Source organism: Colossoma macropomum, unplaced genomic scaffold (assembly GCF_904425465.1).
Source record: "Colossoma macropomum unplaced genomic scaffold, Colossoma_macropomum, whole genome shotgun sequence".
Lineage (NCBI taxonomy): Eukaryota > Metazoa > Chordata > Actinopteri > Characiformes > Serrasalmidae > Colossoma > Colossoma macropomum.
In genome coordinates, this window is record NW_023494789.1 from 40,208,994 (window position 1) to 40,236,672 (window position 27,679).

Genomic DNA, 27,679 nt, shown 5'->3' on the forward strand with positions numbered 1-27,679 from the left:
GCTTAGGTAGCATTTGTTACATGTTTTAAGTAATTTTATCCAGTGAAAGTCTTATTTCATTGGCAGATTATTTTATTCATTTCAAATATTATTTTAAAAAATAAGCAAAAGTATCTGCATTATTTCTGATTATCTTGGCAGGTAATCTTACTTGTTTTGAGAAATGAGGCAGATAATTTTGCTTGTTTCAAGAAGTAATATTTAAAACAACTGAAATTATCTGCCAATGCCAATGGAATGACACTTTCACTAGATACAATAAGTACAAGTGTATAAAAATAGGCTAGATAATGTTCTAATATTCTTGCAACAATCTCACAATGTGAAATATTAGATACGTTGAGTCAATTTAAGATGTTTTCACCTGCTTAGATTGCATTTTTTTGCAATAATGATAGGCTTCCTTGAGGAGAGGTTTGGAAATGGGTAAACCAAAAACATTGACATACGTGAAATCATGTCTTTTTGTATTTGTTCTACTGTTAGTGGTTTTCTGGTCAGGTAAACAGCTTTACTGCCCAGTAACATAGATTTTAAAGATGATTTTCTCAGGTGTTTAAGACTTTTGTACAGTACTGTGTTTGCATGAAAAACATTGCCATTTAGTTCGTTTACCTGCATTCAATAATCCGATAACTGCAGAAAATCAGGTTTTGTTGTAATCAACGCGTTTACATGCACTTAAGTAATCAGATAATGGGAAACTCAGGGTCTAAATGAGTCAGACAGTAATTAGATTTCTGATTTACAACCTGACAAACTCACAGAAGAAGACATGACGTAAACGTAACAAACTCAAACCCAGTGCTGCAGCTTTAAAAAACATTGCGCCACTTTACCTGAAAATATGAACATATGTCATCTAGAGGATGAAGAATATTTAAATCCATCATTTTGTAAAGCATGTTGTTTCAGCATCGCTCCAAAAGTGTTTTGCTGCATCTCGCGGCAACACTGCTCGCTTGTATCTGGTACTGCGCATTGTTCTCGACTGAGAACTCCGAAAGAAATCAGAGTAAGAGTTCACATGCACTAAGAAATCTGATTACTGAGCTAAAATCCAGCTGTCTTTATCAGATTTCTTAATCAGATTTCTAGATCGGAGTATGGTGTTTACATGACCTTTTTTAATGATCAGATAACTGCAGAAATCCGATTATGATTGGATTATTGAGTGCATGTAAACACGGATTGACTCAGAATTCCCATATCAGTGCATTAGTTAATGTAACTAATTACTCTGCACCTCTGTATTCAGTCAGTGATGCTCATGTGGTCCTCATGCGTCTCACTGTCTCTGTTCCGCAGTCTCAGTTTGGTGCTGCCCACCTACAGTGAGAACCACATCAGAGCCAACCTCAGCGACCAGATTCTGCAAGTCCAGTGTAAGTACTGAGGGTCAGGGCAGCCTCAACTGTCCTCCTCTCTTCTGCAGGAAAACCTCCCATCCCCCGGTCCCCTTAACCCCTTAAACCCTCCAGACCGGACCCCCACCCACCCCACATGGGACGTCTCGGACATCGCCGTGGTGACCAGCCCCAGCGTGGACTCTGAAAAATGGAAGGCCGTCAGTTTCCCTCTGTCTCTCTCCATCGACACTGGGGGGGGCACAAAAAAAGAATGGATGTATTCTTCTGTCGCCCCCCTCCTCCTCCCATCCTCTCCCCCTCTTTTCCTGTCTTCATGCTGTTCTGTACTGAGGGGATTTTTCTTTCCCTGCGTGGAAGAAAAGAAAAACCCCTTAATAAAAAAAAGAACAACAGAAAGGTGAAAGCTGTGGTTTTACTGTGTTTATTGAGTTGAAAATAATGGTGACCATGTGCTATTATTTTTCCTTTTTTATTTTTTTTTGTCAACAAAACTGCTCTCGCCTCTTCTTCTCTCTCATGATGATGATTCTGAAGCACCTCGTTGTCTCGGCTTCTTAATCTTTCTGTTGGGGACGTGTGAAAAGAGGCATGTTTTTCACTTCCCCCGTTTCCTGTTCTTCAGTTCTGCTCAGTTGTGTTTATGATTTGTGTTCAGTTCAGTTCTGAATGCTCTCTGTATTTATTCTAATCAGCTTTGGAATCATTTGCGAATAAGAACTCGGACAAAACGCCCCCTGATGGGCGAACGTCCTGAGCTGGAGCTGGAGGAGTTGTGGGTCTCTCTCTCTCTTTTTTCTTTTCTTTCTTTCTTCTTCTGCAGTGCTCAGTCTCTTTTGTTTCTTTCTTCTTTTTCTTTTTTCTTCCTGCGTCCATCTTTTTTTATTGCTTTCTTTCTTTCATGTTGCCATCTTTTTATTTCTTTTTCCTTTTTTCTTATTTCTCATTCCCCATTCCTCATGTTCTTTTTTCTTTCTTTTTCTTCCTTTCTTTCTTTCTTTCTTTTGTACTGACCTGTTTCTTTGTTTCCTTCTTTCTGTTTTTTATTTCTTTTTCATATTTCTTTCTTTCTTCCTTTCTTTCACATTTGTGTCTCTTTTGTTTGTTTTTCTTTTATTCTCACTCCACACTTATCCTTTCTTTCTTTCTTTCTTTCTTTCTTTCTTTCTTTCTTTTTTCTTTCTTTCTTTTTTCTCCCCATCTGTCTCTTTTGTGTTTCTTTTTTACTCTAACTTCTTCCTTATCTAGTCTTTTTTGAACAGTTCTCTCTCTCCTGACCCACTTGCTCCTCTCCTCCTTCTGCTTGTGCGCATTTCTGTTCATTTTTGTTTTTTTCTTCATATGTTATCGTGACGATGATTCCCGGGCCCAGAAATCTCCGCTGAGATTCCTCCCCTCCGTTCTTTTTCCGCCCGTGTTCTCGGCGGGAGTGTGTCGTTTGCTCTCTGTGGCTTTTTGTTCTGTTTCATGCTCATTTCTGTTCGACTGACTTGATTTGTTTTCCTTCTTTTGAGAAAAACAATATTTTTATTCAAACAGTCATTGAATAAAATATTGTCTGTGACCCCCTCCTCCCCCACCCGACCCCCCTGTTTCTTTTCTTGCTCCTTCTCTGACGGATCCACACAGTAAAAGACACCACGGGCAAGTATACTCCATATTGGTCCACCTCCTCTTCCCTCTCTCCCTCCTCCCTCGTCCCCTCGTTCCCTTGTCCTGACCTCCCTGCTGACCCCCACCTTCACCTGTTCCAGCCTGCTTGCCTCCTCTGTTCCCCTGCTGGCCTTGCCTTCAAGACCCTACTCTTCCTCCTACTCCTCCTCTACCTCACTCTCCACTCACTCACCCTCCTGCTGCAGCCCACGCACATCTCTCTCTCTCTCTCTCTCTCTCTCTCTCTCTTTCTCTCGGGGTCTCTCTCTCTCTCTCTCTCTCTCTCTCTCTCTCTCTCTCTCTCTCTTTCTCTCTTTCTTTCTCTTTGTCTCATTAACTCTTGCATTCTTATCTATTTCTTCTGCTTTCTTTTCTGTAATCTCTTTTCTCTTTTCCTCTTTCTCTTTCTCTCTCTCTCTCTCTCTCTCTTTCTCTCACTAACTCTCTTGCACTTATCAATTTCTTTCCTATTTTGCTTTCCTCTATTTATCTCCTTCCTCTCATTTCCTCTCTCTCTCTCTCTCTCTCTCTCTCTCTCTCTCTCTCTCTCTCTCTCTCTCTCTCTCTCTCTCTCTCTCTATCTCTCTCTCTCTCTCTCTCTCTCTCTCCCTCCCTCTCTCTCTCTCTCTCTCTCTCTCTTTCTTCAGTTCCTTGGCTTGGGGGGATAAGCCATATTCAGGTTTCTGTCACTTGTATCCTGAAGAAAAAGAGAAATGTTCTCCCTGTCACAAAAAATATTTGAATCACTATGTCTGCCCCTCCCTCTCTTTCTCTCCTCCTTCTTTCTCTTTCTCTGTGACAGTGTTAAACCCCCTCTATCCTCAAGTTTCTCCAGTCTTTGAATTTACTGGCCCCTGTGCAACTGACAAAGCAGCTTTAGTGACTGGACTGTAGCGTGTAGTTTGTTTCTGAGGTGACGTTTCATACAGTACTGTTCAACAGTCAAAATCACCCTTCATTTATTTTAATTCCAGTCAAAACAGCCATTAAATACTAATAAATAATAATAATAAAAATTACTAATAAATTAAACTCTGGAGTGGTCAGTCCATTGTTCAGCTTCTCTGTTTGATGTGTCAGTCTACTTTTCTCAGTGAGGTTCTTCTTGATAGCTACACATCCCTTCTGTTTAAGTGCTGTTTATCTGATGGGGGCAGTTTTGGTGTCTACCAGCTCTTCCAGGTGGTTGTTAGGAGTCCCGTTTTCTCTGTAGCTTTTAATCATTTTTGAAACTCCCATTTTTTTTTTCACTTACTTTCTTTTGACTTTCCCTTTCTTTAATAATCTTATATCGTATATATATCATATATCTCATGAAAAAAAAAACGAATAATAGCTGTTTTGACTGTAAATTAATTTTGATTATGGGTGTTCTCTGATTTTTGCACAGCACTGTATAACACAGTTTATATCTGCCTATAATTAGAGTAGAAATTGGGATAACCTTGTTTTAGTGTGATTTCTGATCTGTGCTGATTAGATTTTCAAGCTGCTGTGATTCTGTACAGAAGAACCAAAGTGTCTTAGTTTTGTTTAGGATTTTTAAATAGATGGGATTAATAGCTTTTTGACTTTCTAGTTTCCAGTTTACTCATTGGCCACTTGTCTTTGAAGCCAGTTTATTCATTAGTTTAGTTATCTACATATTTCATGTATGCTTAAATCATAATCTAAAGCAGATGTTGAATTCCTCTAGATGAGAGTAGTTCCTGGTCCGTCTCAGGTAGCTGCAGTCCTCGTGGTTTCCTTCAGGTCCTCTCTTCTTGTCTTGGTGACAAAGCGTGTGATGGCATCTAATTCGTTTGTCGTCCTCCTGTGACCCCCTGTGTTTCCATCAGCTTGACTCCTTCTGCCCATCACCCCCCAGACACGGCAGCGGCTCCACTAGATCCTCAAAAATTCTGACCCGGATGTGCAAGGCATTGTGGGCGGAACACTACCTGGGCACCTCAGGGATTAGAAATGCAGCGAACTCGATCTGACGTAGGAGATTGCTGGCGTTTAAATGCCCTCACTTCTCATACCTTCATAAAGACTGAAAAAGTACTGAAGTGTCACAGTGGAAAAACAGCCAGACACACATATACAGACCTGGTATTGATATTGGACAGTTTGACAAGTTGCCCTGTCACTTGCCCTTCACAATGCAGTGCACTTCCTTCGATTGCGTCTCGGAGAGATTCTCCCAGCCGTGCCGGTCTGAGGGGTGATTGCCTCCATCAGGACCCCTGCCTCACTCACCTCCCTGCGAAACAGTTGGCCATGTTGATGCCTGCTTGTCGAATGACACAAAACCGAGCCACTTTGCGGGCACCGCGTCTGAGAACTTGCGTCATTCCGGCCTGAGCGGCGAGGTTTGAGCCAGTTCTCCGACATCCAAAAGGATCAGAAAACAGTGAAAAATCAGGATTTTTCAAAGTGTTAAAAAAAAAACACTAAAGTCTTTGTGCGGCCCATAGGACTCATTTCGAGGCACCATATTGGCTAACGCTAGTCTTCCCCCATGACTCCTCACTGTTGCTATGGTAAACGTTCCCCTACTGCGTCCCCGCACCTTTCTGAAGAGCAGCTGCTGTTTTCTCTTTCCCAGAGTCCTCCCTCTGCTCGTCCCGCCGCTTCCCCCGATAATCTTGCCCCCTTTCTGTTGCAGATTTTGAATCTCTGCTGCCAGTCACTTTTGAATCAGAGGGACATGTGTTGATTGCCCCCAGGTAGTTCTGTGTGACTGCTTGTGTCCACCTTCATCTGTTGATTGACCTTTTTTTGTTTCTTTGTGCCAGGGGTGTCCAGGACTTGGTCCAGCACTGTTTGGCGGTTTCTCTGCAGTTAGTTACCAGGTTTAGTAGGTATGATGTTTGAGCAGGGAAACCACCGAACTGTGCTGGACTTGGGACCTGGATTAGACACCCCTGCTGTAAACTGTCATACAGCACCCTCGTAATGTCTGTGGGGTGTACAGTAGCCATTAGTGTGGCCATCATTCAAAGCGTGTGTGTTTTTTCGTGTTCCAGGTAATGCGTTTGTGTTTGGTTCACTATGTTGTGTCACTCTGTATCCTTGTTTTACTCTTCATCATCTTTGAAACTGGATAAGAGCTTAGTTTACCTTCCATCCCTGCGTCCTGCAGTTCCAGAGCTCCATAGCTTTCTGTCTCTGCATGACAGAATAAACAGTCTTATTCACTCATTCTCTGAGTTTACTGTGAAAGCCTTGGTTTGACTTGACTTGCATGTTGTTGAGCCTTTAGCATCTTTGGTGCATGTTTTTGTGCCTGCGCTTTTCTGTGATTAGTGTTAGGGTTCATTGTCTTTGAATCTGTATCTCTGTTCTTTATGCAAATAAGGCAAAACACTACAGATGAAACTTTTTAAAAAAACAATCTTTTCCAGCTGTTTAATGATTCAATTAGATGTGAAAAATGAGATGTTATCTACTTAAAAATGTAGTTATGTTATAACTGAAGTTCGGGGGGGAGGAACATGCCTGAAACCCCTCCTTCTTCCAATCTAATGCCCTATAAATTCACATCTTCACATTCTGTTCCCGTGATGAAGGGTTTGCAATCCCCAGCGCCACCCCAGCTCCTCAGTCCTACATCAGTCCTTCTACAGCTGTGTATGGCCTTCTAGCTAAAGGCAGAAGCTGCCCAGAACTCCAGCCCAAGTTCTCAGAGTTCTCCCCCTCCCTTAATCAGTCCTCCCTCATGCTACCACCACCATGTTGAAGGCATGGACTGAACTCACAAAATCTATTTAAAAGCCACAAATCTGGCCTTTGCATGTGAGAATGAAATTTTTTTTAATTTGTCTTTTATTTAAGTTAAATCTTATTTATAAAAGTCCATTTTATTGCAAAATCATACTCCTAAGAAATGATTTTACAGATGATTGAAATCTCATTGTTTTATTGTTTAATTAACAAAACTCTATACTTTATGTAGCATAAACCCAACTGTGAGCAACATATGAAGAAATGTTTCTGTAACATCCTTCAGAATATACTTAGGAATGAACATTAATTTTTTTACAATTTTCTGAATAGATGTATTCTAAAAGCTGAGATATTATGCTCTGAATGTGTGGAAAAGCTCAGTTTGAGACCGTTTTTAAAATGGGCCTAGAATTGCATTACCCAGTCAGATCTTAGCAAACATAAACCATTTGTGCAAGTGTTATTATTAGTACAAAGGAAATAGACATATGTGGGTAGCATATTTAGGTTCTACATTAAGCAAGCTGTTCACATGGATATGCCAAGTGTGGGCGGAGCTAAGCCTTCATTAAAGCTGTTAACTTTTGGAAAGTACAAGTAGACATGAGCTGAAATAAACTGACTGAACACACTGAAATAAATAGATTTCTGTTGACGTTTGACATTTTTATTTGAGTTTTCATATTTTTCACAGCTTAAGAGAAGAAAAATTATTGACGAGACCAAAATCGTCGCTTCAGCCTGTAGTGTCTTGCCTTAAGAAACTCAGAATTGTATAAATACGGCCAAATTTGTTTTTTGAGTGTTAAAATTCACTTTCCAGCCACTTTATTAAGGACACCATTCTAGTATCGGGTAGGACCACCTGCTCTCAGAGCAACCTGAATTCTTTGTGGCAACAAAAATGAACTCAAGCCCTTCGATCCGTGCCCACATGATTTTTTTATGCACCGACCTGCTGGCACATGATTGGCTTACTGGATAACTACTTGATTGAGCAGGTGAACAAGTGTTTCTAATAAAGTGGCCAGTGAGTGACATTACTGTCAGCATGCACTGTAAGACCATAATGATTGATTTCACCCCAAAAAATAAAATATTCTCTGACCTCTCTAAGTTGGCCTTGTAGAGAAGGGTGTGTGCATTGTGACTGTAAATCAACCTGTGTGCCTCTTAGGGAATACTGCAAGGACCTGGAGCTGTCCAACAACAACACGGAGTTCCTGCACAACTTCATCGCTCTGATGGAGAAAGTCACACCGGACTCCAAACAATGTGAGACCTTTAAACATTTCCAAAGTTTAGAATAACTGACCACTAACTCACGTTCTCTGCATGCTGCATTAGTTAGGACTGACCACACCTTCACTTACTGATGCAGTCATGTTGTGCCATTCCTCAGATTTAACACAAAACAAGCTGAACTTTTTGAGCAGGTGGCACTGGTGCTACATAAGTTGCAAATATTGTTGCACAAATTTACATTTACATTTTTAGCACTCGGATAAAACGACTGCATAAAATGCTTCTAAAAGTACTAAACTTAATAATTGGAACAAATTGTTGTAATTATAGCCGTAAAACAGAAGCGGCACGTAAAAAAAGTTTGTATTTTAACTTTCATTCAGTGAAATGTACAGATAATTCATTTTCTGCACAGTAATTCAGATCCCCCCACAAAGGGGGGGTCTGTTAGAACTCCAGTAGTGTTTTTTCTGTATCATGTGTGAGGAAACCCACACCAGCAGTAATGCGTTTATGGTTGGAGTCATATTTTAGGAAGTAGTCATTACATATTGTTATAACCTTTGAGATTACTTATTTAGATGTAGTGCACCTCATGGACTTGGCTTGTAACTCATTCACTCACTTATAGCAGGACAAAATTCTCCACAAGAGGGTGCTATTAGCACTCAAATAGCTTTTGATGCTTCATAACAGCAGTACTTTGCTTAAATGACATTATCCTCTGTCTTTAAATCATAAAGCATTTTTGGCTCTATGTATGATATAACAGCGCCAAACTAAACAACTTCAGGGAATTTCCTACTGCACAAACCTTTTGTTTACAAACCTATGGATCCGCTCTGTGGTGTTTCCATCCCTGCGTCCTGCAGTTCCAAAGCTCCATAGCTTTAGTCTTATTCACTCATTCTCTGAGTTTACTGTGAAAGCCTTGGTTTGACTTGACTTGCGTGTTGTTGAGCTTTTAGCATTTTTGGTGCATGTTTCTGTGCCTCACAAAATATTTGTCAATGAAAAGCAGACCACAACTTCTAGGAGCACTTGGACTTGACAAAACTGCAATACAGTCATATACAAACGCCCTGGACAGAATACGTTTGTTGATTTTCTAAGTGAATATTAGTGAACACATCCTCTACAGAGAACACCCTTCTGCACATTTTAATACATCATTACTGTTTATTTGATGAGATTAACATACTGCGGGAAAAAACAGAAAATTTCAATTGTGCAAAAGTTATGGCACATTTGTTTTATGTTTTATTTTCCCAATATATTAAACTTTGCATATAGAAAGTACGATTTGCAGAAAAAACGCCATATTTAAGCTTGTTCATTGTAGAGGATATGTTCGCTTAGAAAATCAACAAAACACATTTTGACTCTGATGGGGGTTAAAATGTGCACACAACTCTATACACATGCTGAGACACAAAGGGCTATTGTACACATGCAGCTGTCTTCTTTTTTGTATTAATAAAGGATTTATTTGACCTAGCGTGCGTGATAATATTGTCACATCATGCATTTGATCCTGTTGTTCTGCATCATTTATTTCAATTAGTCACTGTAATCATGCGCCTTTTGTTTAACCCAGGTGACAACTTCCTGCTGCACAACCTGATCCTGGATACGGGCATCATCAGACAGCTGGTGGACAAAGTGTGGAAAACGAAGGATCTCAACACGTTAGTGCACTAATGTCCACTTCAACCACTGATACACTGTATGCTCAAAAGTGTCCAGACAGTCCAGCTGATTAGTGAGTTAAGCTACTTTAAGGTGCACTCATTGCTGACCATAGTAATACCCTTAATTTCAAAAGAAACGCTGGATGAGCAGGTGTCTACAAACTTTTAGAAGTGAATAAAACTTTGTAAAGTTGAAGTTGTATTTTTGTTCAGCTGACACTTTAATTGGTGCACAGCTGCATAGTTTAAGGTCAGAGAAAAGTCTTTAAATCCATGCTTTCTGTCTGTTTGTAACTATGGTTTGTGTGCACATGCTCTCTCTGTTTTGTAGGTATGGATTTTTGGCCGTTTTTGCAGCTACAGATGGAGGCATCACTCGTATTTTTCCAAATAAGTGAGTTTGACATATCATAATCCACAGTTTGTGAAATAAGAGTTTGATGTATTATGTAAACATTATTAAGTTTTGAAATATATTCACTCCCCTAACCATACAGTTCATATGTGGAAACTAAGCTATATATATAATCACTGCTATTGGGACTAAACCTCCATTTTTCAGTTTTTGACATAATTGTAAAATGCCTGCTACCCTTTACATTGTGTGTAAATTTCATGATTAATGGACCAAAGTCCATTGACTTTCATTAAATGTGAAGTAGGTTTTTTCTTCTCCTGTAAAGTTACCATTTTTACCATCAGTCTTAAAGGTACAGTAACAAAAACAGTTTAATTCTAAGGGATAAAGAGAGGTTGGAAAATGCTCCAACCTGTAAATCTAGAATTGAACGCTTCATTTAAGTGGAACATTTATTTCTTTGTAGCTCGGTTCATATGCATTATACATGATAAATATGATGATAAATAAATAGATGCTATTAGCTTATCAACCTGTCTTAGTTCAAATGTGCGTTTTGACTTTTGGAAACAAATGATGGGTAATTTTCATTGATGCTTAATTACCAAATACTGGCTTGATAAGGCTTAATCAGGGAATTGTGTTGCTTTGGAAAATGCTGAATTCAAGCTAGTTACTGCTTAATAATGTAGTAATAAGCATCCAGTTAATTATCAGCAACTGGTTTGTTACGGCTTAAAAAGCTCATTTTAAACACATTAAAATACTGAACTGTTAAGATACATAAACTCACATAAGTGTCATAAGTGGATCACAGGGAAAAGCTATAATACAAAAACATGTAGGTGGGTCCATTATTAATACATGTTTCTCCATTGTTTAGGTAAAAGACAGTGTTTTGTCCTCTGTTTAGTGTCAGAGTTCAGTTCAGTTCAGTGATTTGTTCTGTGTTTATGTCAGGGCTGCTGAAACCTGGGAAGAGGATCCAGAGCCGTTTAATGCCAGTTATTACCGCCGCAGTCTGGACAACAAGGGCTACATCTTCAGAGCACCCTATCGTAGCCGTGAGTGTTTTTACTGTTTGCCTGCCTCTCCACACTCCTGGCATCATATGTGGTGTAAAGTATAGCCGAGAGGGGTCACTCTGAGCCGTGTTTGTAGCCACAGGAAATCCCCACATTTTGCAATGCTAACTGATATCAGTAACACCTGGAATTCAAGGTCCATCTAACCCAGTAAATATTTTTCTTTTACCTCTCTAAATAAACTTCTGTTTTGTTTGCACAGCAAACGCTCTCCTACAGGACCAGGAGAATGACACCATCGGCATCCTGGTCAGTACAGCGGTGGAGATTACAGTCGGATCCAGAACCATCAAACCCGCTGGTAATTTCATCGCTTGTATCTTAGAGTCTTACATGCCACAAAGTACTAAGTTCACTTTAAATTAACACTTGGGCTTGTATTCACATAAGTTGATTAATCTGTAAATATTAATAAAACTGCATAATTATTGTGAATGCTGAATGTTTGCACATCAAAACAAAAACATCTTACTGAAGGTAAGTCGCTTAGAGATTCATTAGAGATTCACACTGGATTTAAATCACGAATCTTGTTGGTAACCACTCAAATTACAGTTTAAACTAATCCAGCTCCAATAGGGCTCTAGTTATTGTTAAAAAGTAAATAAGTTAGCAGTAACAAGGTTAATGAACCCTCTCTGAGTATTACTTCTCTATGTTGTCTTAAGCCTGTTGGACTTAGTTTAACCTGGAGGGCTGCTGTAATTTGGGTGGTTACCGATGAGATCCATGATTTTAATCCGATATGAATCTGCCATGTCCGTAGCTTTTAGCTTCAGGTCTGCTAAGTGATAATTCCACAGTGAATTACCTTCTATAATTCGCCAAACTCTGAGCTGCCTCAGTAAAAATAGTCCCGTTCATATTAACTTTAAAGTAATGTAATAACAAAACCAGGTAATAGAAAACAGCGCCTCCATTTTTTTCCTTTGTTCGTCACCTCAGGACAAGACTTACAGCTTAATGGAGCTTGATTTATGATTATAATGAAATAAGATGTGAAGTGTTGCATTCTGGGGAGGGCAGTTTCTGGCACCATATTTGCCATTTAGCCACACGTTATTGCTTGTTAGTTTCATGCCTGTAGCATAACACTGACATAAATGTCCATGCAATTGTTTTGATTGAGAGTTTTTGGAGTAATTTGGGACATTATTCAGATTCTTTATCCTGTACGAATCGTCCAGTCAAATCATGCACAAAATACATAACCAGCCTTCTTGTGGTAAAACTAATCCAGCTCCAATAGGGCTTCACACACCTGGACAGTTTTGTTCTGTTTTAAGGAAACATTACTGTTTTTTGAGTTTATATGGATGATAAAGCATTCAAAACAATCTAAAGCAAATGATCCACATTTCCAGTCCTGAAGTTCTGAAGTGCACAAGATAGAATTTAAAAACTAAAGGGTGCTTGGCAATAGTGCTAACAGGAACATTATGTCTGTGATGCTTGTTATCTATCAAATATATCACTAAAACTGTAAAAAAAACAGTATAGTGGAAGGTCAGTGCTGATACAGATGATATATCATTCAGCACCAGTTCCACAGTATACTAATGTAAATCTGTGTAAGTGGATTTAGTGTGGACGTGGTTTAGAATGGATTAGCCATCCGCTGTGGATTAACATTTCATTTATCAACCTTCAGTTTGACCCTTCTGTCTTGTTTTGCCTCAGTGAAATTACAGAGCAGCGCATCTCTCACCTCAGGTGGAGGATTATATTTCTTTTAGATTCCACTAGTATGTGGCTTGTGTGCCTAATCTTAGCATTGGCGCTGAGCTGATATCTCTGGAAGAACTTCACGATGGGGGAGGCTTGTAATAATCTTGTCGGGTTTGGTTACTTTATCACGGGTTTCTTGATTTCTCACTGTGCTCTCTCTCTCTCTCTCTCTCTCTCTCTCTCTCTCTCTCTCTCTCTCTCTCTCTCTCTCTCCCTCCCTCCTTCAGTGGTGGGTGTAAAGTTGGATCTTGAGGCTTGGACTTCAAAATTTAAGATTCTTGCCAGCAACTACACAGACAGCAGTCGGCAGGGTCCTCAAATGGTAAAACACCCGCACGCCCACACTTATTTTTACATATGAGAGAACATAAGTATACGGGAGGACTGTGGTTTGTTGCTGATGATGAATTGCTCAGTGGCATTCAAATCTTCGTAATGGATAGCTCCAAGGCTGCTATTTACCAGCAATCAGAGAAATCAGTCCCGGTTATTTGAAGGAAATAACACCTTATACACATCCCACTGTGCATTTCCTCTGTGCCTTTGACCACAGCACTTAACCTCAACTTTCTCCAGGATTGCAGTCCCTGTCAGGCTTTTCTTTTCCACCCAGTAAATGAGAATGTGTTGTTAATTAAAGGCACCTCCGGGCCAGAATGCAAAATGCTACATCTAGCAGGAAAAAAATAGTACTGAACCATTTGCATTGGTCAAAATCTGATTTCAAATGCTATGAATCGAATGAATAATGATATCTAAACAAACACATTTGATATTCTTTGATTTATGTGAGTGGCTCAGGCAGAGAGTTCACAACCTATTCTCACGTATGATCATAAATAAACCAAACAACTACTCTCTGTTTTGTCTTTAACCTAATATGGACATTGACAAGCTCCATATGCAGAGGCCAGAGTATGTGAGTGGTGCGGAATGGGAGTAGGGAGTGGAGCAGCGTGATTTTGCCCAGAGCGTGGAGCGGCTTTTCAGAAAGTAGGAGCGTCTCACTCCGAAACTGCTTCAGTATCACTCCATCCCGCGAGCCAGACAGTCCTTTATTTCCATACTGACTCCTTCTGCATGACAAGTGATACAGCATGACTGTGACAGCTCGCACAGCATGGCCATTCATACACTGCAGAACTGTTCAGCAGAACTGCACTGGAAATTCTCACCAATTGCAACAAAGGTCTACAGATATTACACACAGTTAGTCTCATATTGCAGCCGAACGATAAAGAAAGCATGCACATTTATGTACTCTCAGCAGATTCCTGGCTTGTGATTGGGCCATCGTTTCAAGCCTGTACCTTCAGAAAGAAAAGCCATGTAGCGCAGAATCTTTAACTGGTTTAATGTTTTGCTTTTTTTTCAGTAATGGCTATAAGCTATATAATTTATGAAATGAAGTAAGAAGGGTCTTGTTCAAACATTCAAGACGTAAAACAAATATCATCAGAATGAAATAGAAACCCTGGAGTGGAGTTGGAGCGGACTGATAGCAGAACCATCGCTTTGAGCGAGGAGCGGAAAGGTCTGCCACTCCACTCCACTCTACTCACATACTCTGGCAGACACTCCGCAGAGGAGTTAGCCACACTCTTAAAAAAGCTGGTTCTTCAAGGGTTCTTTAAAAAAGAAAATGGTTTTATAAAGAACCATAAACACACAAAGAACCCTTTGCATGATTAAAGGGTTCTTTGCATCATGAAAGGTTTTCTTAGACTGATGGAGAATGTTCGATGTAGAACCTTGTTGAAAATGGTTCTGTGTCGCTCCAAAAAGGGTTTTGCTATTGTTACGATGTCAAGTTTCTCAGAAGAACACTTTTTGGTGCTATATAGAACCGTTTTCAAAAAGGTTCTGTATAGAACCATCTACAACACATTCTCCATCAATCTGAAGAACCTTTTCACAACTCAGAGAACCATTTAATTATGCCAGGGATTCTTTGAGTGTTCATGCTTCTATATTGAACCATTTTCTTTGATGTGTAATAAAACCGTTGGGCTGCTGGTGAGCTCTGGCCATGTAAGGGGTTAACTTTACCTGACAGAGCAAAGGTTCCTTTCATAGGAGTTTGTGGCCATGTGAACAGTGCGACCACAAGCAGTCATACAAGATGATTTTTTTACTGGAAAAGTTAGAAGTACGAGGTGAATGTAATGTGTGTCGTGAACACGATGTGGTTTTCCTCTCCTCAGTGTGGACCCACCAGTGGCTGTGAGATGGACTGTGAGGCCCATGAGGTAATGCAGCGTTCTCTGTCCTTCCCACTGTCCTTCCACAATATAATCCACTCCCTCAGTTTCATTACACTGATCTCCATTAGGATTTTCTCATTCTCACAACTGTCCCATTGAGTCCTACAATGTCAGTACAAACTCAGGGAGAAACAGGAGAACACTAAGTAACTTCCCTGACCTCACAGGGGTTTAGTTATCTTTGAAAAATGGAATCTTTTGTTCTTAGATTGAAATGATTTCATGTCTGACAAAGTGCAATTACAATGTAAGTGAATATAAATACATTACCTGGCATGAACAGAGAGTTTTGTAAACAGATGTGAATGCAGATGCGAATAGGCGGCACACTATTAGTTTTTTTTTAACTGTGCAGGTGTTTTAATGTTTTGATATGTTGTAAAGAGCTTGCAGCCCACACCACGAAACCACAAGATGTACTGCAAACACTGCATCGAACATTTCTTATTCACAGCTTCCTAGTGGTAGAATTATTTTATATAGTGACACACCAATCCGATACGCTGGGTCAGTGTCAGCACCAACACTGACCTTATCCAGTGGCTCAGGTATCAGCCAGATGCACTATCAATGCTGTATCTTCGATACAGTCACTCTAAAATGAAAGAGCGTCATTAGAAAATCGATCCACAAAAAATTCTCACTTTTGTTATTGTTTTTACTGTTGTTATTAATGGAAGCTAATAATTATGAACGATGACGTTAAAATGGAGCCCTGCTGGTGACACCCACATAAATAAAAATAATGCATGGCTAGTCCTTATTATTGAGTGGGAACGAGATCCTAATGCGTGGCCACGACTTAGTAAGGTGTGGAAATGAGATTAAGTTGTGGCCACCACTTAGTAAGGCAAGGTAAAAAGATCATGCCTTACTAAGTCATGGCCATGCATTAGGATCTTATTCCCAGGCCTTACTAAGTTGTGGCCACGCATTAGGTGCTCCGTACGTTACAGCCAAACTTGTTTGTTTAAGGAGATTTGCCAACGTACGGAGCCCTACTGGTGACATCCTGTATAAATAAAAATAATACATGGCCATGATTTAGTAAGACATGGGAATGAGATAATTAAGTCATGGCCATGACTTACTAAGGCATGGGAACAAGATCCTAAAGCTTGGCTATGAGTTAGTAAGGCATGGAAAGAAGACAATTAAGCCTTGATCACAGCTTAATAAGGTGTGATCTTGTTCCCACAACTTACTAAGCCATGGCCACAACTTAATTATCTAACTTTCATGCCTTACTAAATGGTTTAGGCCACGCATTATTTTTAATTATATCGGCTGTCACCGGCAGGGCTCCGTACAAACGTGCAATGTGCTGTGTATCTCAACAGAGCACTGATGCATATCAAAATAAAAGCCCTTCTTAACCTCTCAAATAAAAGCCCTGTACAAGAAGTCATTTCTAATTCCGTCGTGCCTCACACCAGCTTCGTTTACACTTCAAATTTAATTTTGGCTGAAAAATTTTAACTGTCAATTTTTTGGTTGACTTGAGATAATTAGGTTAAGATGTCTACAGTGATCAGTTAGATTTTGTAATATAAATTCAAAGAATATGGTTTAATATCAAGTGCATGTTCAGTGTGCCTCATTTCAAAAATCCTTAATTACCAAATAGAGCTGAGCAATATGACAGTATTAAATTACATCACAGTGTGTCACAATATGGTTTTCTGAGCATACAGTGGATATCATCAGTACTGTAAAACCACATACTAACTGCATGTTTCATTACAAAAGGAGCAAAATTAGTCCTGTTTGAATGCAAATAAATGAATTCATAGTTTTATTATTTTTAAAATGTGGGCTTACTTTGTCTGTTCTAACTTAACAGACGTCAGAAAAAAATATTGTGGCATATCGTGTCTCGTAAAAAACTTCTTGTAGTATTGTGATATTACATTTTGCCACCTCTATCACCAAAATTTTAACATTTATTTTTGAAATAAACTCCACATTATGTGAGGTTTACAGATTAGGTTGAAGAAAAAAATCTCGGTATCATCTGATATTCTGGGTTCAGGTATCAATATCAGTAATAAGAACACTGTTTATCACTCGCAAGTGGACCACTGCTGCTGTGGTTGTTCATCCCTCAGAGCTCAGTAATGTTGAGCTAAACCATCAGCTAACACTGATTTATTTTAGTCAGATTGGTGCATCCCTAGTTTAATACATTGGGCAGGTTTTCTGTTATTGAACTGTAGTGTAGTTTTATTTGTCTGAATGCAGATACAGACATGTTGAGCACTCCACACATACAGATGCTGACATTTCATTATACCCCTGAAAAGCATATGTGCTGCAGATATTCATACTGTTTGATCCCAAAACATTCACATGTCTGTTGTTTTGTCTCTTTGCCTGAGCAGGACTTGCTGTGTTACCTGATAGATGATGGTGGCTTCCTCATCATGTCCAATCAGATTAACGATGTAAACAAGGTCAGGAGGAGACCCATTTCACCCTCTGGAGTTAAATGGAGATTTACAAGCATTCTTTGAGAGTTACTTGAGGTTCAGAAATGCTGCTTCAGCCTATTCAGTCCTGCACTGTGCTCTCTTTCTTCTCCATAGATCGGCATGTTCTTCAGCGAGGTGGACCCAGCCCTGATGTACCTGCTCTATAACAACTCCTTCTACTTCCGCAAGCAGTCATTTGACTACCAGTCGGTGTGTGAGCCTGTTCCTAGCAGCAACACTGGGGCAGCTCCTAGAGGGGTCTTTGTGGTGAGTTCAACATATGAGCTGAATACTGAATGGATGTGTGAGTGAGTGAACATCTATGCAGTGCTGTTTTGAGACAGTTTAACTCTCCGTTTGCTTGTCTTCCAGCCCACTATTGCAGATCTACTAAATGTGGCCTGGTGGACATCTGCAGCTGCCTGGTAAGAGGACAACCCTCAAATGTGCTGTGGCTGACTGTACTATATAACAAGCAAACATAGCCTGACTCTGTTAGATAAACACATGAATTCAGTGTTACAGAATGTTTTTCTGCTCTGCTCTGAACTAATCATGATCTTGATTCTCTAAATGAGGTTAAATGTTATGGCTTACACTGGCACGAACGCACACAGAACCAGTAAACGCCACAGGTGCATCCTCAAGCATCCACTCCACTAAGTAGCTTGCCGAACCCCAGTCTTGTTCTGAATTGCAAGTAAACTAATGGTGCTTTCAGAGGGTCTCAGAAGTCACCATGTAAACACCCTTTGAGGTCAGGTGATGTCTGACATTTTCAGTCAAGCATGAATTGGCAGAGTTGCAACAGTGTTTTCATCATGGCACATTTCATCAATAAAAGAAAACAGAGCAAATATAATAAATGCTAATGGTATATTACATTTAAACAAGTGCAGTCAACCCACATTTTATTTCTGCTTGTTTGAGCTCAAAACACCAGTGAAATAGGCCAAAGGTGAGAGATGCCAGCTAGCTAATAAACTACAATAACCATCTCCCATCCTACATGTTTTCTTTACCTTCCACGTAAACAACATGAATGTGCATCTCAAATGAACAGATTCCTCTTTAGAGAAAACCACTACCGCCTGACTTGCACTTGAAAGCAGCGTAGTTAATGCCTCATTTGAGTCCAGTTCATACTGTTTAAGTTTGCAGGGCATTTTGGGGGACGTAGTTCTTACATTCACTTTGCTACAGCCTGCTAAACAATAGCCTGCAATAATCACTGAGTTTATTTTATTTTATTAATAATGTATAGGTTTATTTTAGGAACAACGTCGATGAGCGTGGCTATTTTCAGCAGGCAATTCTGCTAATTACCCATTACCCATAATTCTGCTAATTACACATTACCCATAATTCTGTTAATTACCCATAATTTGCACATTTACTGACACTCACACAATAGTTAATGTCTTTCTGCAGGCCCGCTTGTAGTCATCCACTGGCAAAATGGAAAACAACTCATGAAAATTTTTCTTAAAAATAATAAAACAAAATATTTTTCACCTTAACTCTGTTATCAGATTAACTAGGACACTGTTGACTCTATGTGTGTAATGTTGTGACTGTGTTGAGCTGCTAGTGTGCAATGAGGGGTGAAAGAGGAGGGGTTAAAACCCCCCTGCTGTGAAAACAACTCACACCCTCTACCAAGATAAAAGATGAAATAGACAACTGCAGCTTTCTTTATATCAAACAATACTGTAACTTTAAAAGAACCTTTTTTGCAATTGATGACTTCTTTCTAACCTGTAAAGACGTAAATCCAGTTTTGTAAATCACACATTTCCATTATGAAAATATATCCCGATAAAGTTATTAAAGAAAGAAAATGCACAGAAAAGAAAAAGCACAGTTCTCTGTCAGACTGTGCTTAAACCATATTAGCAGTACTACACAGATGGTATACGCATGTAATCTTATACATCATTTAATTTAGTTTTCCTTTTCTTTTTCCTGCAGGTCTATTTTCCAGCAAATGCTTTATGGATTTGCCTACCACAGCTGGTTCAATACAGGTATGTACAGTAACAGGCGCTGTTTAATGGTCAACATGTCAAAGTATCTCAAAGTTTTATTTTGTGGGAAACAGCTTGGAGCTTACTTGCATGTTAGACCGAGGTCAGGATACAGAAGACAGCACAACATACACCACAATCTCTTATTCATCTTTCACTCATCTGTCCTTTTCACCAGCGGCCTGATCTCTGTCCTGCTTACCAGACCTAAACACATATTAACAAATCTCATTCATTTATAATAACAATAATGACTATTGTATATTAACTTACACAATGTAGATTCATATATTGCAAACTATTGACCTGAAGGTATTTTCAGATGTTATGTTTCAAAATATCAATAATATGTTATTAAATGATAAATGATATACTACAATTATCTATTCTCATTTAAATTCAAATAAAATCCACACATATGCAAATATTAAGCATCAAAATATGTTGCAAATACAAATAATGAGAGTTAAATCAAACTTTACTTTTCAAAAAGATTACTACTCATTTTCATTCATTCTGATATGAATGTTTTGTTCATTTTGCCAGTTTTTGCTTAATTTTTTTTATTTGCTGATTTTGCTGATATATATTTTGCTTCTGAAATCTCTTTTTTTCTGACTCGTGGCACTTTTTAACAGGGGCGGGTCTTTTACTTGCACTCTCTATTAGTCAACTGATTTGGAGTCACATTAGACACTCATTATTAGTATTTGCAACATATTTTGGACATTTTTATACTTTATATTTGTTTTTTATTATTTTATTTAAAACTTTCAGCAAAAACATAATTCCATTCATTCTGAGGGATTTAGTTCTAACAAGCACTTTAATACAACCTGCTAAACAAGTGAACAATTTTTATATTTTCAAATATTTTACAGGATTATTTTTAGCGTTTAATTAGACACCATTTAATTAAAAGTGCGCTGATAATGTTAAGCATCTTATATAATGTCATATCCAATGTTTGTGTGTGCAGATGAAGTTGAAGCGGAGAGCATGGACTCCAGAGAAACCAGCTGTGTGACAGTGCAGACCCAGTTCTACTTTGGAAACATTACTACTGGCTACAGCTTAGTGCAGGACTGTGACAACTGCTCCAGGTCTGATACACTTTACCACTGAAAGATTTACACAGTGTCCCTGCCTCCTAAAGAAATCCTGTGTAGATTAAATCCTCTAGAACATGGGTTCTCAACCTTTTTTTTGGATTTAAAGGGGACCTATTAGCCTCATTTTCCGTGTTCATAACTTTATTTTTGTGGTCTACTAGAATAGGTTGACATGCTTCAGTGTTACAAAAACACATTATTTTTCTCATACTGTACATCTCTATTCACCCCATCTGAAACGCTCTGTTTAAGCCCTGCCTTCTGATTAGCCCGATGCACTCTGATTGGTCAGCTTGCCCACTCTGTTCTGATTGGTCAACCACCCGAGTGGTTCCGCCCCTGCCTTGCACTTTACAACATGCAGAGCAGAGAGAGGCCACAACAGCAGACAGGCTGAAGTGTGCACAACTGGTGTGAAAATAAAGTTTTATTTTTCTGATTCTGATTCCGCCCAATGACAGCTGGGATAGGCTCCAGCACCCCACCGTGACCCAGAAGGATAAGTGGTTTAGATGATGGATGGATGGAAGGATGATACACTGCCTTGTTCTCGTTAACACCGCTCTCTCTCTTCATTCAGTCTCTAGCTTGCTCGACCACCGCTGCTCTCTCTCTCCCGGCCAACTTTGAATGGTGTGTTTAAACAGCAACCGACAAATCCTGTTCACTGTGCCTTTAAGGAGCCTAACGTCACACCGCCTATCTCTGTGACTGGCTGGTTCTCGCTGTTCACAGGGGGAGTGGAGTGGATTTAGGGCAGGCCGTGAAATTTGGGCACAAGAAAGAACAGCTTTCAATCACGATTCCTCTCCCTTGTTTCTTACCAAAGAAGAACCAGATCGTTCACAAATGTAACATCACTAGCAGACAGATCCTTCTCTGTTGAGCCACTGTGAACACCGGTGTGGCTGTTCTTACAGTGGCGTTGGTTTGAGCCAGAGTCCGATACTGAAAGTCAGGTCAGCGTCTTCTCGACAAAGCTACAGAACTGAACAGACTCCCCCTGGCCTCCAGTAGTTGCTGTGTGTGGTATGACGGCATGCCAAGCTTGCCAGTAGGCAGGCAGTAAAAAATGTGTTACATGCTGACATCACCATGTAACAGAAAAAAGGACTGTAATTCCAACAAGGTTTTTCAGCTGAGAAAAGTGGTTCCTGTGGGAGAGAGTTTCCTCCTCTGGCGTGCACTTTGAGCTTTATAACTTTGCGGACCGTTTACGAGCACAGAAAGCTACGTAACACTAAAGGAAAGGGAAAAACCAGTAAAGCAATATAGGTCCCCAGTATTTCATCACCCCCTCTTCGCCAACTCGCCCCACTCTCAGCACCTGTTTACACTTTAAAGAAATTCTAGAAGAATAATTGAATAGTAAATCTACTCACTTACTAGGCCTGCATTTCTTAGCTAGTGCTTCCCCACAAACCACAAAGCGCTGAAAAAATGCTTCAGCTTTAGTGGTCAATCAAGACCCTCCCTCAGCAGCGAGCTCACCCAATAGAAATTCATAATCAACATTAGCCTGTCTTCCATGGCCTGTAGGTGGAGCCAATCTGCAGAGCTTTCGGGCACTCGTCAAAATCATGTACTGTGTTTGATAAGGTATATAGCTTGCAGCACTGCTCTCCTGACCCATGGAACCACATCCTGACCCCCAGGTTAAGAACCCATGCTCTAGAAGCAATGAATCCTAATTAAAAGACTAGCCAATTAGGTGAGCTGAATTGATGCAATAACTTTTTATAACTAGGATTATCCAGACAGTTACTAAATATGATATTTCATTTATTACCTTTGATATTGTTGGTGCTGGCAGTTTATAATAAAGAGAATCATGTAATGCAGCAGAAACACACACAAATATTCAGAACTTCACCACTAAAATTTTTCGCCTGTTAAAGTTTAACCATTATTGTGTTCAGTTCCTATGTTCAGAGTCAGTTTCCCAGGTAGGAATTAAGCCTAGTCCTGGACTACATTTTCCTTTCAATGCCTAAACTGCATTCAGAATGCTGTACAGTCCATGATTAGGCTAGTTTTCTGTCAGGGAAACTGACCCATGGCTTTTAAAAGAGTTGGGTGAGTTACTGTATATATACAGTTGTATGCAAAATTTTGGCCTGGTCAAATTATATTTTGTTGATATTCTTAGTGAAAATAATTGTACGTCCTCTACAGAGAAAAAAGTTAAATACAGCAATATTAACATATTGGAAAAAAAAAACATAAAATCTAAAATGTGCCGTAACTTTTGGGGCCACATTTTATGTATGAGTTTTGTTTCCAGTATGTTGAATTCAGCAAATAAACAGTAATTGTGCGTTAAAACATTAAAATGTACAGAAGTGTGTTCTCTGTAGAGGATGTGTTGACCACTTCAAAACAAGTCTTATTACATACTAAGGCTTATTATTCAGTAACTACAGGGACTTCAATGCAGACTGGCTGAGCTATTCTTAAGTAATAGAAGTGTGCAATAAAACTTTGGGCTTGCTGGCATGTAAGGGGTTAACGTGTTTTCACTTAGAAAATGAACGAAACAAACTTTTTCATACAACTGCATTTATTGAGTAGTGTTTACCTGCATTTTTTTGGCTTGGTATGACATGCAGCACTGTAAACACCCAGCCCATAGATGATGAAGTAGTGGTGGGGGTCACTGATCCTGTGAATAATTATTTATAATAAGAAACCCTGTGTTCCACAGGTTGATCCACGCAAAGAGAATAAATAACACCAACTTGCTGTTTGTGGTGGCTGAGAAGCTGCCCTGCAACACCTGCGACATAGAGAAGCTGTCTCAGGAGGAGGTAGAATGTATCCTTCTGACTCGGTTGACTTTTCCTCAATTTTCTTTTCGTATAAAGTTTCTCAGGTTTACCTCCAGTGAATTTAACTGGAGCTTAGATACGTCTGAACAGTGCTTAATGACAACTTCCTTAACATCTTCCAATCAGTCAAGCAAGAAGATCCTTGTCTGGACATGCCACCAGCGCGGTATAGAAAAGGACCCTCCACCTGTTTCGACTACAACACTGCAGTATGTATCCGTGCACAAGTACACATGCAAGCACAGTAGCTCCACCTGGAGTCTTTAAAATATGTGTCAAAAATAACCAGACACCCCTTCTGATGACTGAATTCAGCTACTTTAAAGTAATCGATCTGCAAAACCTCTAATTTACACAGTTTAACACTTACTCCAGATGGAGCCGATCATCCAAGACATGTTTGTTGTCCAAGTTTTGCTTCATTAGCTTAGCGGTGAAGCTACAAGGCTAACGTTGCTGACAAACACTGTAAGTCAGTACACATCGAAATGTTTCCTGTAACCCTTGTGAGTCCAGGGCTATTTTTGATATACCTTTATATACCGCATAAAAAATAGCAACTCCAAACTCCACAAAACTCCTAAAAACAAGAACAATATCTGTCTGTATCTGTCCATCTCTCTCCTCCTTCTCTCTCTACTGCTCCTCCGCTCAGTGCACCCCTCTCTCACCTTCAAAGAATATTCAGCCTGTCGAGCAGAGTCAGCAGATTCAGACGTTTCTTTTTTTCATATCACAAAAATAACAAAGATATTAAGATAAATGCAACGACAGCCTCATCCCATTTTTCATACTTTTAAGTATGTGTATGATTTGATTATCAGCGCACAGTGTTTTACAGTAAGAAGGGTCTGGGTTTGATTCCCCAGCCAGGCAACCAGGGTCCTTTCTGTGTGGAGTGCATGTTTTCCCCATGTCTGCTTGGGTTTCCTCCCACAGTCCAAAGACATGCAGCCTCTAGGTGTGTGTGGGTGTGAATGTATATGTCTGTGTGTCTGCCCTGCGATGGACTGGTGGCCTGTCCAGGGTTATTCATGCCTTCCACCCAATGACTGCTGGGATAAGGTCCAGCACCCCCCGCAACCCAGAATGTATGTGTGTGTGTGTGTGTTTTTACTTGCTCTGTCAACATCAAACAAAAACTAGCATAGCGTTTCAAGCTGGCATTTTTGATAGAAGTTGACGGCAATGCTGGACATGACTTTGTTTTTAAGCTATGATGTCTTAAACCAGCCAGGTGATTTGATCACTGCAGCATGATTGGCGAATTATGAGGGCTAAATACATCCCCCAAACGCCTCTCAACCTGCTTAAACTGCATACAGGGTTCATTAAGGTTGCACTGACCTGTCAGTGTAGTTTGGAAGGAAGTATGATTATTGTGAATTATCAAAATGAACAAAGCTTCACTGTGTAGCCGAGCGCCGCGGGTAGCTATTGTAGGCTATAGGTGTGCTGAATTCTCCATCACCCACAGAATCCAACTTGCGTGAACTCACATCACACAGGCATATGGATCGACAACATTTGCAATTTCTGTTGTTTTTATTTGTAAACATATCTTCATTTACAAAATTTAAGATTATTATTTATAAAATAATTTATTTATAAAATAAAAGAACAGAAATTGTGACTATATTCTGGTGCGCCCACATGCCTGCATGATGTGAGTGCATGCGACGACAGTCACGTTACAAAATGTTTTTCCACATGTTCTGTGTAATTACACACTTCCACCAGAGGGGTCTCCAAATCCCCCAAACTTACATACTGCAGCTTTAAATTTGTAAACACTTGTATGTTTCAGCAGAAGCAGTGCTACAGAATCATAGTAAAACCCCTAACAATCTTCCCTCTTTCTCTTTCGCAGGAGAACACAACAGACTGCGGGCGGGGATACTCCTTCCGCCCGTCCATCCACACTTTACTCCTCCTCCAGCTCCCTCTCCTCTCTCTGGTGGCCCGCCCCCACGTTTTGCCTTTCTCCCTTTAACTTCCTCCTCTGCCTCTCTCCCCCTCCTCTCTGTAATTCTGCATTTCTCCTTTATCTCCCCTCGCTCTAGTCATAGGTATTAAAGGGACTTCCTGCTGCCCTTAATACGGAAGCCCGGCATACTGCTTCATCCACTTAGCTTCACAGGTTGTTGCTTAGTGACCGTTGCAGAACTTTTATCGTCTCCTGCCAATCAGCAGCTTTTTTTGTGGGAGGAGCTAGAAGTTATTTGAGGAAGAAGAAGCTGAGGAAGTCAATGACGAATCTGGCCGTCTGGCGGCGCGGGAGCCGCGGTGGGAGAAAAGACGAGCGTCTAGGACCAACCGAGACGGAGGCAGCGTGGAAAAAAAATGGAATGTTCCCTCGCTGCGTGACCTGCCGCTATGGACGCAGGGGGGGGTTAAGTTTTTGTCAGACTCTGCCTCAAGTCATCCTCCTCATCCTCATCTTCATCCCTTACAGGCCCGTGACTCAAGTTTCAGGGGTCTGCCGCTTGCCTAATTTAACATGGGGCTACAGAACCGTCTGCCATTTTTTAGCAATCAGTAATCACAGAACTTTAATCAGCTATTGAAAAAAAATTATGAGTAACAACCTGTGAGTATTTAAAGCATACCTCCATATGTTAGGATAAACCCAGAGAGGGAAGATGATAGATGTTACTTATGACAAAATATCATTTGTTTATTTATGCACTATATCTACTTCTTGCCAAAATGAGATAGACTTGTTGCGTGGTCTTATTTTTCTAGCCAAATTAGGACGAGGAGAAAAAAAAAGGGGAGGAAACGACTCGCACAGTACAACGGCAAGTGCGGTTAGGAAGAATGGAAGACCTCGTAGAGACCAGGCCTGTATTTCAATTCGCCTCATTTGCTCTTCTTTTCACTAGTCATAAGGGCTTCATTAGGCACAACCTTTCTGTTTGAATGGTCAGCATAAGTAGATGAGCTTGTGATGGTTTCAGTCTTACAGAGCTTCAGTTTAGGTTTAGGTGGTGTCTGTTTAACGTTCACGTTGTTAAGAGACGAATTGGAATACGGCCCACCTGGGCTCCGACATCACCAGTCTGAACCCTCCATACTTCTGTCCTGCGGGTAAAAGGAGGCCGTCACTATACTGATCATGTCCTAATGCTCGACTTCTCGATCTGGCTAATGATCAGTCAGTGAATATTAATGCGATGAAAATCATCTATTTGCCATTCAGTGTTAGTCTTGTCATTTGGAGCACATACAGTCGCATGCAAAAGTTTGAGCACCTCTGGTCAAATTACATGTTTTGTCGATTATCCAAGTGAAAAAAGTTCCTCTACAGTGGTAGCATGTCAAACTGGGGACCTTCTGGGCCAAAGCGCTGTGGAGATTAGTGTTTACCCTCATCTAACACTCTGAATTCAGTTTTTCAGCCATTTAGCTGATGAATCAGGTGTGTTTAATGAGGCAGTGTGCTGAAGTCCACAGTGTTTTGGCCTGCAAGGACTGGAGCCTGACACACATGCTCTACAGAGAACATGTATGTGGCATGTTTCTGTGTATTTTAACATATTGGGAAAAACTAAAACATAAAATGTATGTGCCATAACATTTGCATGGACACATTTCATGTGTTCCAATATGTTAAATTCAGCAAAAACAGTAATTGTGCATCAAAATATTCATAAGTGTATGTGTTCTCTGTAGAGGATGTGGGCTTATTTTCACTTGTACGTGTCATTTGTGCACTCAAACTTCTGTAAACAACTGTATATTCATACACAAGTTTAGTTTTGAATGTCAGTTTTCACATATCCATACATCATTATGTTGATATCATAATGAAATATGTAATAAACGTCGTAAGTAGTGTAGATTAGGGCCCATATCTTGTTTTTCCCTCTGTTTGTTGTGCCTTGATGCACTTTTGCGTTGGAAAACGTTAGCCACTAAGCTATCAGTACTGAGTAAATCCACCACTCTTGTGAAGGTACCACTGAGCCTTTTGTTGGGCCTTAGAGAGATTTCTTTAAAAGCCTCCACTTGGCCTCTAGGGCTACAGCATCATTTTTTGAGCCTTTGGACTGACTAAAGTTAGATTAGCTGACAGAAAGACGTGACTGACCTATAGGGATGCGTTAAGGTTTTGAGTTAGAATATTTTGCCATAGC

The 27,679-nt window shown here is 40.0% G+C and overlaps 1 protein-coding gene across 1 annotated transcript in view; it reads left to right on the plus strand.

Annotated features, from left to right (window-relative positions):
• Positions 1–26,937, plus strand: part of cacna2d2a (calcium channel, voltage-dependent, alpha 2/delta subunit 2a) — a 324,986-nt gene extending 298,049 nt beyond the window's left edge. The window contains exons 22-38 of the mRNA XM_036571307.1: positions 1,309–1,385; positions 5,671–5,731; positions 7,909–8,006; positions 9,574–9,664; positions 9,999–10,061; positions 10,986–11,089; positions 11,313–11,411; positions 13,066–13,160; positions 15,043–15,087; positions 17,484–17,555; positions 17,688–17,840; positions 17,946–17,998; positions 19,545–19,600; positions 20,580–20,703; positions 23,417–23,526; positions 23,667–23,749; positions 25,411–26,937. Coding sequence (XP_036427200.1) covers positions 1,309–1,385; positions 5,671–5,731; positions 7,909–8,006; positions 9,574–9,664; positions 9,999–10,061; positions 10,986–11,089; positions 11,313–11,411; positions 13,066–13,160; positions 15,043–15,087; positions 17,484–17,555; positions 17,688–17,840; positions 17,946–17,998; positions 19,545–19,600; positions 20,580–20,703; positions 23,417–23,526; positions 23,667–23,749; positions 25,411–25,533 — 1,507 coding nt within the window. The 3' untranslated portion in view covers positions 25,534–26,937. The remainder of the gene's footprint in view (positions 1–1,308; positions 1,386–5,670; positions 5,732–7,908; positions 8,007–9,573; positions 9,665–9,998; positions 10,062–10,985; positions 11,090–11,312; positions 11,412–13,065; positions 13,161–15,042; positions 15,088–17,483; positions 17,556–17,687; positions 17,841–17,945; positions 17,999–19,544; positions 19,601–20,579; positions 20,704–23,416; positions 23,527–23,666; positions 23,750–25,410) is intronic.
• The last annotated feature ends 742 nt before the right edge of the window (positions 26,938–27,679 follow it).